This window comes from Toxorhynchites rutilus, chromosome 2 (genome assembly GCF_029784135.1).
Source record: "Toxorhynchites rutilus septentrionalis strain SRP chromosome 2, ASM2978413v1, whole genome shotgun sequence".
In the NCBI taxonomy this organism is placed as follows: Eukaryota; Metazoa; Arthropoda; class Insecta; order Diptera; family Culicidae; genus Toxorhynchites; species Toxorhynchites rutilus.
Window position 1 is genome coordinate 223,576,943 of NC_073745.1, and position 12,847 is coordinate 223,589,789.

At 37.7% G+C, this 12,847-nt stretch overlaps 1 protein-coding gene across 1 annotated transcript; it reads right to left on the reverse strand.

Moving 5' to 3' along the window:
- Window positions 1-2,709: 2,709 nt before the first annotated feature.
- On the reverse strand, window positions 2,710-4,837 carry LOC129768297 (zinc finger protein ZFP2-like). The gene is made up of 4 exons (XM_055769848.1): window positions 4,615-4,837; window positions 3,633-4,558; window positions 3,365-3,572; window positions 2,710-3,307 (listed from the first exon to the last, which is right to left on the reverse strand). Exons 1-4 carry the CDS (start codon window positions 4,771-4,773, stop codon window positions 2,765-2,767), a joined length of 1,836 nt encoding a protein of 611 aa, XP_055625823.1. The 5' UTR covers window positions 4,774-4,837; the 3' UTR covers window positions 2,710-2,764.
- Window positions 4,838-12,847: the final 8,010 nt, after the last annotated feature.

Here is a 12,847-nt window from a genome sequence, read left to right on the forward strand (position 1 = left end):
ATGCGAAGCTCAATGCCGTCAACGCGGATATCCAGTCGTACAGCGATCAGCATCGCCCCTTTGGCATACCAACAGTTAGAGGTGTGCAAATCAGCTCATCATGATGAACAGCTCTGATCATATCAGCTCATCTAAATGAGCTGTTCTTTATGAACAGCTCTTCAGCTCAGTTGTCAGTGCCGACTTTCAATTTGGGTCCCAAACTCGATAGCCACGAAGCCAGTTTGAAAATGTTAAAATTCAAATGAAATTTTTCACACCATATTATTAATTACTTGAAACACGTATTCCAGACTATTATTTACAACAGACTCGGCGAGTACAACATTTCCGACATTTTTACTGAGGCTTTACATTACAATAGAAAGTTTTCTTCAAAAAAAAAAAAAATCTTATGAGATTTTTGCACCGCCTGCAAACAAAGTGTTTTTCATTGAAATAGAATACTCATTTGATACACAGAAGTTAATTTTCATTAATAATTTGAATTTTAAAAACGTGTTCATTCTGCCTGAGAGCCAATTATTATTTTTGGCGCCCCCTAAACTGGTAAACAAAGCTCAATGCCGTCAACGCGAATATAACAGTTGAAAAGACGAGGGACAAATGAAACTAAACTGATGTCTTAACACGAAGAGCGAGAGACGGTCAGTTCATTTGAATCTTACAGCTCACACACTCTCTTCAATTCTACAGCTCTTTTCTCTCCTTCATCATCATCAAAGTGAGCTGAAGAGCTGTTTGATTTTTTTTGCGAGCTGTTCCGCGTCAACTCACTTCAAAGAGTCGATTCTTCAGAACAGCTCATGAGCGGATGGCACATCTCTACCAACAGTAACGAAGGAGTGATTCGGATTCGCAGAACGCATTGGGTGATTCCTCGGTAATAGAGGTCACACATTTTGGCGATCCAGCCAGACTGCTGAACTTTCAGCAGAAATTTTGAATATCCTTTTCTTTACTGAGGAATCACCCGCACCGCAAGTGAGTTTTCTAATGAAAGGTGAAATACTGTGAGAAAGTCGGAATTGTAAACATGATCCGGAAAGTAAGAAGGGTGGCCCAAGGCGGTATAATAAGGTGAAACCACGGCTTACAGAGACAAGGCTAGCTACTCCGGATCAGTCATTTTTTGGTGACGTTATCTGAGTCGTTGAAGTAAACAATGTGTTCTTATTTTTTATTTTTCGTGCTTTGTAAGTTTGTGCGTTGATAATAATGATTATATTTAACACCATTAATAATTTGATAAAACATTTATCCAAAAAGAACATAATTCTCGGTTTTTCGGAAAGCGAAAGAATCTCTTTTTTGGCCCGATAATGTCATTTTTACACCCGCTCACAGCACATTGAACCATTTTCGATTTTTCATTTCAGGAACATTTACGCGTAAGTCGGAAAACAAAATACAACTGGCGACTGTTTACACTGACAATTCGGATGACGTCATCAAAAAAAATGTTTACTCGCTAAAGAACTAGCCTTGTCTCTGTAAGCCGTGGGTGAAACGAGCTGTCAGAATTTCTATTCAGCCATTACTTGAATTCGAATTGACAGCGGCCAAAAGAACGGTTCGAGCTTTCCAAGGAAGAGGATAACAAATGGCATGCAATGAATACCACTATTTGTGTGTTGCGCATAAACGTTGTTTATATTTACGCTGTTGGCATCATTATTTGTGTTTCGGTGACTGCTGCAAATTATAATATATGTAAAATCAATAAATGTAAAAAGCTCATTGTAAATGTACTACACGGAACTGATTGCGTCATTAGATATTAGATAGATTAACCCCAAGGCGCCTAGAAGTATATCCTAAGGTGGGCCAACTTGCTAAAACCACTCTTCAGCCATCTTGGAAGTCTACTTTGTTTTGTTTGTAAACAAAACACAATACGCTAGTGCCGAAGCTCGCTCTCGATCAGTCTGTCTCTTTCATGCTACAAGCAAATAATTCCCCTACTGCTTTCTTCCGTACTGTTTTCATATACCGCTCCCCTAACCAACTTAGTGACGAAACGGCCTCACCTAGTACCATAGACCCGTCTTGGATTAACCCATTAACGACCAAGCTGTAAAAATTATTTTTTTAACAAAAGCCATTGGTGTAATTTTGATTATTGGCATTAAAACCCCAATCTTCAAGAATTATTTTTTTCCGTTCTTCCGTTCTCCGGAAAATGACAAAAAATCAAAAAATCGTCATACAAAAACATTGGCCAAAATCTACATTTTTGTTCCTGTAGGAGGTTCAATCCAATCGTTTTTTTTTCCTACATCACAATGTGTGATCTTTTTGTAGTATTGTAGAAAAGTTTACATATTATTAAATTTAGTAAGGTTTTGCTTTTGTTAGGTTATGTGAGACTATGTACTTTCCACATATACATAGTTGCTTTAAACCAAATTTATTGCTCAATAAAGTTATACAAGACTGAATGAAATTGATAGTAGGTGGTAGTTAATAGACTAAGCTATCATTTGATTCCAAAATCTTACGATATGGTTGCTTTCCAAAGCCATGAAAAATCATCGAAGTTACTGTTTGATTCTTCGAACGCTTGGCATAAAACGGGTTAATATGCCTCCGAAAATTATTATTGTCTTGCATGAAACGTGCTGTGCCGGTTACATTAAGTGCCGGATCGTATAATATCACCTTTAAGTTACACACCTAAGTGAGGGATACTGCTATAGCTTCATGATGGCGAAATAAAACGTATCTTGTTCTATTCGATCAAGTTATCATATATTTAATAATTCTACACTATTTGAAGCAATTCTTGTTTCACATCTTCGTACAACTCGGAACCTATCACGTGAATGGTGCTCTCGGCTTCTAGCAAAGCATCATGCTGATTCATCTCCGTAATTGGCCCGATCGCTGGGTTCGCATCAACCTGTAGCGGTACGTAACAGACGGCCATGTGCTCTTTCTTCAGCTTCCTCGTGAGAAACGTTTGCTCGCAACGTGTGCAACGTTCAATCTGCTTCCGTGAAGCCATCGCTGCCCCTTGCAACGTATTGGAGGCTGGTTTCACTCGCACATTGGTTTTCAGTCCATGCACCAAGAACATGTGTTTGTTGTATTGCAAATGAAATTTGAAATCACGATTACAGCAGATGTAATTGTCTCGATATGTTATGCACAGATGTTCGCTGAATTCTTTGGCGTCGAAAAAAGCCACCAAACACGTGCCACATTCGAGGTGCTTTGGGTTTTTGTGGTGCATTTTGTGTTCGCGTAAATCTTCGTTCGTGGTGAAGGATTTCAGGCAGATGTCGCATGGGAAGTAGGTTTGTATCTGAGGATTGAAATATGGTTGAGATGGATATTTTTCATGTCCGATGAATACTCGTACGTTATGTGCCTTTTCGATATGCATTCTTAGCTTATCCTTCCGTCCGTAGCTGCTCGGGCAAAGCGTACAGCTAAACTTTATAGCCCGATGAACGGTGTTGTGATGTCGTCGAAGATGAGCCGATGTTTTGAAGGCCATGTTGCATTCAAAGCACAGGAAGCTGCGTTGATCCGAATGAGTTTTCTGATGAAGTATCAGAGACTTTTTGCTGTAAATATATTACTACTTTATTAATACTGACAGAAATTTTATTCCCAAAAACACTTACTTTTTGAATGCAAGCCCGCATTCACTGCACTGAAAATCAGTTGCATTCAAATGTACAACCGACATATGCAATTTAAGTTCATTGGAGGTGAAATACGACGTAGAGCAGTATTCACAAGGATACTTGCTGTCTCCATTATGTCGCCGTAAATGAATGTCTAAGGTATATTTGTGTTTCAACACTAACCCACATATATCGCAGACATATTTGGAATGTATTTCCTTTTTGTGCTTCAGAAGATCATCCTTCGTCGGATAGGCGTTATTGCAATTAGCAAATGAACATTTCCACGGGTTTTCATCATCCGGATGCTCGTGCCGATCTACATGGTTCTGGAACATTTCCTTTGATGTTGTACGATATTTGCAGTAATGACAATGCAGCATTCTTATCTTCGACTTTAGCTTCGAACTGGGATTGTCCTGCTGCAAGGCTTCTTCGGCCTCGCTGGTTGATAGCTCTGCAAAATCTCCCTCGACATCTTCTAGAAACTCGGAGAACGATTCTTCCTTCTCCAGTGACTCTGCATCCTGTGGATTGGCCAAATCCGTCTCTTCTTCAATGTATTCTACGTTATAGTATAGCGCATCGTCATGTTTTCTTTCACTCGAATCAGGCAAAGGCATGTCAATCTCATTCTTCATATCCGTTTCCGTCTCAACGCTATCGTTAATGAACTCATGAAGAAAATCACTCAGCTTTATTGTTTTCTCCTTAGTTAGGTTCAACTCATTGAAGAGTTCTATCAAGTTTGAATCGTGGTTTGCAAACAAATCTGTTATCGGCTTAACAATTCCAATTTTCAGCTTAGCCACCGCTATGAGAAACTCCAGTAACAATCTCATTTTCAGGCGATACTTAACGACAAAGTCGAGCACGGAATAGCATGAAGCACATATCGATTGCGGAAGTGCTTCCGATATTTCCTGTAAATGTAATTTCTTTCATAATTCGTTGAAAAAATATCATTTCAACAATTTACCAGTGGAGCCTCGAATGTGAGTTCGTTCAGGTGTTGCATTAGTGGCTTTTCGCTATGTTCCAAAGTACTAGTATCGATTCGGAGCATCTCTTCGGGTGGTTTAGATTGAACACACATTCGGCAAACATTTGGAAACTGCTTTATGTGCAACATGACCATTTTAATAGGATATTGAGAAATATTTGTCAAAACAGGAACGAAAGTGGGCCTATTTCATGCAAAAGTAAACATCAACAATAACAGATAAACAGACGGTGTAATGCGGATTCCACCTCCAGATTCCTGAAAACGTACACTCTAAAAATAGACTGCTCAAAGTTATTATTTGCGCAATGGTATGGTTTTGACGTAGGATTACGTCTTTGGGGAACATATTGGGGCACAAATTAAAAATTGCGACGAAACGGCCTCACCTTAGGATATAATTCTAGGCGCCTTGGTTTTTTCGTTAATATTTTTTCAATAATCTTGGTCATGAACAGGGATGGTGATCAGGGATGACAGGTTTGAAGACATGTCTTCATTTTGAATACATTTGACTTAGAGCCCCCGTAGACTGCAGACTGTTTTACGGTCGATAGTTTGATCGGCCTACTTAATCAGTATGGATAGATATGCATACGCACACATTATATCGGTTCAGTTGGATCGGCTTCTGCACTAACACGCCAACTCGATCAAACTGTCTGCCGATAAAAAGTATGCAGTCTGCGGGGGCTCTTACTTTGAAGACATTAGATTTTATGAAGACATATTGAAGACATTATGAAATATGTGAAGACATTAAAGTATAATAGCTTACGTGAATTTTTGAGACATATTTCCATGAAATTCTGACTATTGGGCGAAAATATCATCGAAAGAAGTAGAGCTTTTGTCTCAGTGTCATGCGCTCGCTTTTTCATCCGTGTCACTTGTATACTTTTGTTCTTAGTAATCAACGGAAACTTTCGCGTCGAGTAATTCACTAGCTTTGTTCAAACTTTCAATCATAAAATCCATAAGCACATAGAATGAATTCAACAACAAAGTGACTTTTACTTCAAATTCTGGAGAACTTCTAGCGATCTGATTACATATTGTCTCGAGAATTCAAATGATTGTGACATTGTATTTTTATTATTTTGAGCCAATACTATACAATAGATTAGCATAGGTCTTTCTATACTATTTGTCCACATTAATTGAAATAAACTTCGAATCCTCAAGGTATGTTTAATGTAATGCGCTATATAACAATACAAATTAAAATAAACATTGAACTAGCCATCAAACTTTGTTCTAAAGTTAGTTATGAATTTTATTTTTCTTCGATATGATTGTGAAGACATTTGAAGACATTTTTTCGTATCATGTGAAGACATTAAAAAAAATCACCAGACATTCCCAGATGGTGATCAATGACATACATATAAGGTGGAGCAGTAGGCAGAGTATATTTGTATTGAATTTGTATAGATGAAAATTACTTCCATCATTTAAGGAACCAAAATTGTCCAGAGAACAGTCGTATTCATAGTCATCGGAAATAGCAGAATTTTCAATAAAATGTTGATTAATTGTACACTATTTTTCTCAAATCACATACACCGGTACTGCGAACCTTCAAAATATCATCATATCATCGCGAAAATAACGGAATTTTGTTTGTTTCTATGAAGGTGAGAGAGTGAAACTGACACACAAAAATATAACTTTTATTCATCTTTTCCGACATCACTTCACAAATATCCACAGCACACTGTCACATTACACGCATATTCAGTGGGAATTACACGAAAAGATCTGTTTTTAATCGACAAAAAACTTGACGAAAAAAAGGGTTTTCACATAGATGTGGAACGCAACTGAATGTAAACACAATTATTGACGTCACAATGTGAAAAGTAGCTATGGCAGCGCATGCTATAACGCATACTATGTTCGCAAATTCTGCCATCTGCTCCACCTAACAATCCTGCTCATGGGATGGTGATTATGGGTTTTTTTCTTTTTCAAATGTCTTCACATGGCACAAAAAATGTCTACAAATGTCTTCACAATCATATCGAATGAAACTAAGATTCATAACCATAACGTGATTTCAAATTATAGCTTATTCAACGTTATCTAATTGGGGACTCTCCATATACCACGTGGACAGAAAAAGCGCGATTTTAGACACCCCCTCCTTCCCCTTCGAGGACAAGCGTTTCTATACACCTCCTACTGTTGTCGTGGACATTTCTCCATTTTTTTGAAATAAAAATTTGAAAAGTAATTGTTTCTATTTTGTATGCTATGTTTTACACTCAAAATAAAGTTTATAATTAGTTAGTAATAGTAGGGGTTGGTAATAATTTTTTTGTTTTGTTTCCCAACACTGCCCGTGAAGTTATTTGTATAACTACTTAGTTTCATCCAAATTCCATTTACGTTGTTATTACATTTTATTACTTTATATTTACGTCATATCAAAGCATCACTTGTGAACTTATCTTGGACATTTTGTAGCATTGACTGACATAAACTGGCTGAGCTGCTTAAGTTTTAGAGAATTCAGTTAGTCGAAATCATCGAAGAAAAACTGACGCAGAAGAAGACTTCAGTGGTATAAAAAATCGATATGGATATCATCACACTGTTCAAGATATTAAAATGGTGTGTGGTGTTATGTAGTTTTGATTTGATCAACACCAAAATTGCTCAAACTAATTGACTTTAGTCACTGCCTAATATATAATGCAATCTATCGGCGTCCTTTACGCAACTTTGAAATTCCATCATCGCAGAACTTTTTTATTTTGTTCGTCAAAAGACTGCGCTGCGTGCTTTTTGTGATATTTTTTTATGCTTTTTATGATATCCAATTCTTGTTCTTTAAATATTGTTTCCACTGAGCAAATCATAATCTGAATATATCTGGCAAATACGGTGGGTGAAGAAGCCCATCGCAGAAAAAAATCCGAGAATTCTTCCGGGCTGTCAAAGAGCCATGAGGTTTGGCATTATTCTGATGGAACAGAACACCTATTATGATGACTAATCGCTGGATCGCTGATTTTGATTCGTTTAGTTGCGAACTGTGCTTGCTGGAATCTATCGAGTGGTTGCTTGGTAGGAACCCATAATTCAGAATTTAATTCCAATCACTTTGAGAATAGCCAACGGATGTAATTTGAGTGGCCCAATGTTTTTTTTACTCCACATTGTTGTGAATGCATAGATTATGCCTCACCAGTCACGATTTGCTTCAAAACTGTGAGTTTGGAAATACGAGCTGATGGAAATACGATCCAATAAATGTTTATTGGGAAAATAGTGTAGAACCCGTAGCGTTTTACGTAACCAGACTTCACCAGGTGTCATGAGCATAGATACTCTAGAACCCCGATTATCCGCGAACGGATGATACGATTTTGTCAGTGAGAGGTAGACACTTGCTATTTTGTTTTGGTCGTGGCTTTCAGATTTTTTGACCATTGGTATGCACGGATAGATGGATAGTTTAATGATTTCTGTATTCATAAAACATAGTGTTCATGCTGAAAGATTTGAAATATTTTTCTATTTAATCGCGGTGACCTTGCCAGACTATTTCATGGATAATCGAGATTCTGCTGTATTTGTAATAAAGCGGCTAATTCATGTGTCGTGTACTGAGGATTATTCTTGATCAACGTCTCGATTTGATTATCATTACAAGACTGCATGAACTTCCTGGGCAACCCAATAGAAACGTATTCCAGAACGAGGAAGATCATCGCTGTTAAGAATACTTCTCAAGAGATGCAGTGCGTGCATTCATAAAAGAATTTGTTGTTTGTGTTCCATTTTCGCCTTGAGAGTTTTCAAAAGATGAAAGCAAAACGAAAGTTGAGCCAAAAACCCCATTTAAGAAAACAAAGTCGTGTATTTCTAATATTACAACATTCTAACATGGTTTGACGGTGTATTTATCCTATAATTTTGGCATTATCCTCTTAAACCCATGGAAATAAATCGATCGCTCTCGAATGATATGCTTTACTATCAGGATACACATTTTAGCAAAGAAGTTCAACGATATGAACAATATGGATTTTCATCCGGGTATAGATACAGATAAATTTCTCGAAAATGTAGAATAAATTTCGTTTATTGTTAAATATAGATGCTATTTTTTTGCGAATTATGTTTTTAACGTGTCTACGTGGACATTCGCCCGTGGGTTCGATTCCCGTTCTGGTCGGGGGAATTTTTCGTCAAAGAAATTTTCTTCGACTTGCACTGTGGTCACACGTATTCTAGAGCTTGTCACTCCGAGTGCATTCAAGGCGTATTATTTGGCATATAAATCTTAACTAAGTACAATCAAATTGACGCAGGTAAAATTACGATGAGACGGCGAAGTTCCTCTAGGAACGTTAGTGCCATTTAAGAAGAAGAAGACGTGGGTATTATCTATACCCTCTACCCTCCTCACCATGGACAAGCGTGGAAATTTTCGTGTCATAAACGACAATATTGTTCGAAAATAATCGTAGTTCCACTGTGTATATGGTGGGACTTAAAAGGAAAAATTTATTATTGGTTCCATTCTTATGTAACTTATATAACAGCTTTTTCTCGCATTGTGTAACTTTCTGATATTATACCAAGACTTCTATGAGAGAAGTATTATGAAGCTACCTTTAAAATGACAATAAATTATTCAACACAACGGGCATAATCCAAATCGCCAAATCGAACAATCTGAAACATCTCAAATGAAATTTTGAATTTCCCGCGAAAATAATGGATTTTTCCCCAATCTAATAAATCTCTTGATTGTTATTATCATTGCATATTTTTGCCGGTCAATGCTCCTTGTTGGGTCAAATGAAACACGAGATGGTTCAGTGGATCGCGAATCACGCATGATTGAGATATTGATTGGCAAATGGTGCTCTTCTTCTTCTACTTCAATGGCACTAACGTTCCTAGAGGAACTTCGCCGTCTCAGCGTAGTATTACTTGCGTCATTTTTTATTAGTACTTAGTTGAGATTTCTATGCCAAATAACACGCCTTGAATGCATTCTGAATGGCAAGCTCTATAATACGCGTGATCACAGTGCAAGTCGGAGGAAAATGGTGCTCTATCGCCTATGAAAAACAAAAAAGGAAACAAACACACAAACTCTTACTTACTCACTTAAAATTGACTAACACTAAAATTTATTTTTAATAACCAGCTCAAACCAAAATTTTCTATAAAAAAAGAATTAATGAGTCAGAATAAAGTTGTTCATGGAGGCGGTTTGGCATAGTGGTAACATCCATACCTCTCACACTAAAGATCACGAATTCAATTCTCACTCCCGACATTCTTCCAAAAAGGAAAGTAATGGGACGAGCCAGCCAAAATTGTTTGAAAGTCACTGTAAAGCAGAAAAAAAGTTGTTCATTTACAACTCTATCGGGTAGCTGTACAAAGCAATGCACCACGATGTGAACACAAGAGCGTGGCGGAAAAAGTTATTCTATTATACGTCTCTGCTTTGATCTCCTTTTTCTTAAGTCGCTCATAAACTTAAATTAAATTAAAAAGTCACAGGAGGGTTGTGTCCGAGACACGACCGCATAGTTGACGTAGGATTCCGTTAGACTATCTGTTGGTTTTGGATATGTTTGAAGAATTACATCGTTAAACTCTTTGATAATGATATGGTGGCCCTGAAAAGGGCCGTTTTGTTTGGTTGTTGGGTATTGTATGTTAACTCCACCAGTGTTCATCGAGTGATGATGGCAGAAGGATGGTAAACAGTCGTTGGAGGGTGCGTATCAGATAAAATATACCGAAGTGGAACGATATATGATGAAAACCGCCCTCTGTGATCCTAGACGAGATGCCTCCTGTGATATGTATGTATGAAATAAAGAAAAAAAACTCACCAATGTAACATAAGACAATTACCAATACCGAACACAATTATAATTTCTCCTCATCAGTAAAAACATGTTACTTCAATATAGAGAAAACATATTTGAAATGGAAAAGGTACTCTTTTTTTATAATTTTTACTTTCTGAGTGTTTATTCAACCCAATTCAATTTTAATTGGACTAACAACACATAATACTATATATAGAGGATATGGGAAATCATTTTTTCGAATATTTCTTCACTTTTCCAATTTTTCTCGCCGTAAAAAACATTCAGCTTAAACTAAACGACCCGTTCTCGAGCGGGAACACACCTTGGTTTTTAATTTTAGGAAATTAAAATAAATCATTTCATGTATCAAGTCATTCTTAGCACAACTGCTACCATATACAATTTTACACTTACACTTGTGCTAAATTTTTCACAATAAACGATCGGTCATTGATATGAAATTTCATGGAGCAACCCCCGACTTGCATATATTTGCAATGCCGATTCCCCCGAGCACCTTGGTTTTGATGTCTCTGTTAGGGAGCACATTTCGATAGGAACAAAAGCTCCCCCTACTTTAATGTATTTGCAATACCGATTTCCCCCAGGCAGCTTGGTTTTGATGTCTCTGTTAGGGACTCGCCGCATGTGTCGTCAATTTCGACCAATCAGAAGTGGGTATTTCCGTTAGGATAGGGGATGAGATTATTTTCTTCAATATAAAAAATTGTTATGGAGTACCGAAATCGATTGACGCAAAAATGTCATGTCATTAATGTGTTTGAATGATGTGTTTTGGTAGTAACATCAGGCAATATATATTTAAATTATATAATTGTTTTGAACAATCAAAAATCAAAATAAAAAAAATAAATACATTTAAATTTTATCAATTCAAAACCGTTTTCGGGCCTGCTAGTTCGATGGGAGATTAATCTGCCTCCCTAATTGGATATTGCTCATGGCGTCGCTTGGTGCCGCCGAAAGCAGACTCGTTTGCTGAGGAGTGCTGAGCGACAATGAAAATGTCTTTCTAAAGGTAGGTCGAGAAAGAGTATGAACTAGTTTTCTTCGCAAGGTCCCTTCTCAGGGCTAGAGACGAATGAACGTAAAGTTTAAAGTCTTTATAATTCAAAAGAAGAAAAATATTGCTACCAGATGTCACGAACTTCGACATTTTTTGCTACTATGGTGCTACTCGCCCGTGTAGTTGGCGCAAAGGCACCGCAAAAAATATTATTTTATAGAACTCCTTCATGCATTTGTCTGATACGGGCTGTGTATCGTTCGTTCTTGTTTTTGAAGGGACTTTAACCCAAAGGTCATTCGTCCCTAACGGGCTGTGTATGACTGGAGCGTTCCGTTATATACATGCATCCATATGTCCTTCGCTTCTTTTGCCAAATCCAGTAATAGGTGGTTGATGAAACGTATGTTTTTGACGTGATACGTTCCATGTTAGTTGTTAGTAGAAAATGTAAAAATAAACAGTATTTTCGATCGGTTTTATATAGTTTTTGTGGTAAGTGGAAAACAGTAAAATAAACTCTTTTGTTTCAAATTTGTTTGAATTTTTGATTTGCAAATTTGTTTCAAAATAGTACTGAGAAGAACTCGAATGGTTTAACGGGCTGTATGGAATCTGCTGCGTTTCAGTCGGATGTAGCAGTTTAGTTTTGGGAGCGGTAGCTTTTACGGATTCGCTGATGCTTTCCTTGACTCTGGCGCCATCGGCTTCTGTGCGTCGATTTGCGAGGGTTTGATTGGCACCACCACGACGAGCTAAACGACGGATAGCGGGTGTGATACGATGCGATGCAATGCACTTCGCTCCTCTGCCTCCTTTGCGCATCCAATTGTTGATGTGAAGAGGAGCGCACCAGCAATGCACACTAGATTCGATTCGATGCACCGCATCCATCGTTGGTTGCCGATGGCTTCCTCTCCTTTACCGCACCGTATGGTGTTAGTTGATTTGTAGAGCACTGCACACTAGAAGCCCAGATGTTTGCCGATCTGAGCGTTGAACGAGAATGAGAAATCCAAAAATGCTACCGTCCTTTTATATCAGTTGGTATGTGAGAAATAGGCGCCCCCCACTCGCTCGCCATGCAAATATTTGACTTATCGGGGAACGAAAGAAGCGAAGCAGGCGAAAAAGAAATGACGTCAATTTTGACCAATCAGTACCGTTTGGATAGGGGTTGAGATTTTTCAATTGTTCGATAGTTAATTACATGATATATATTATTTTATTCAAAGTGAAAAATTGTTATAGAGTGCCGCGATGTTTTGATGTAAAAATCTCATCAATCCGTCATGAAATGACTGAGCAATAAGCGTTTGAAATTGGACAT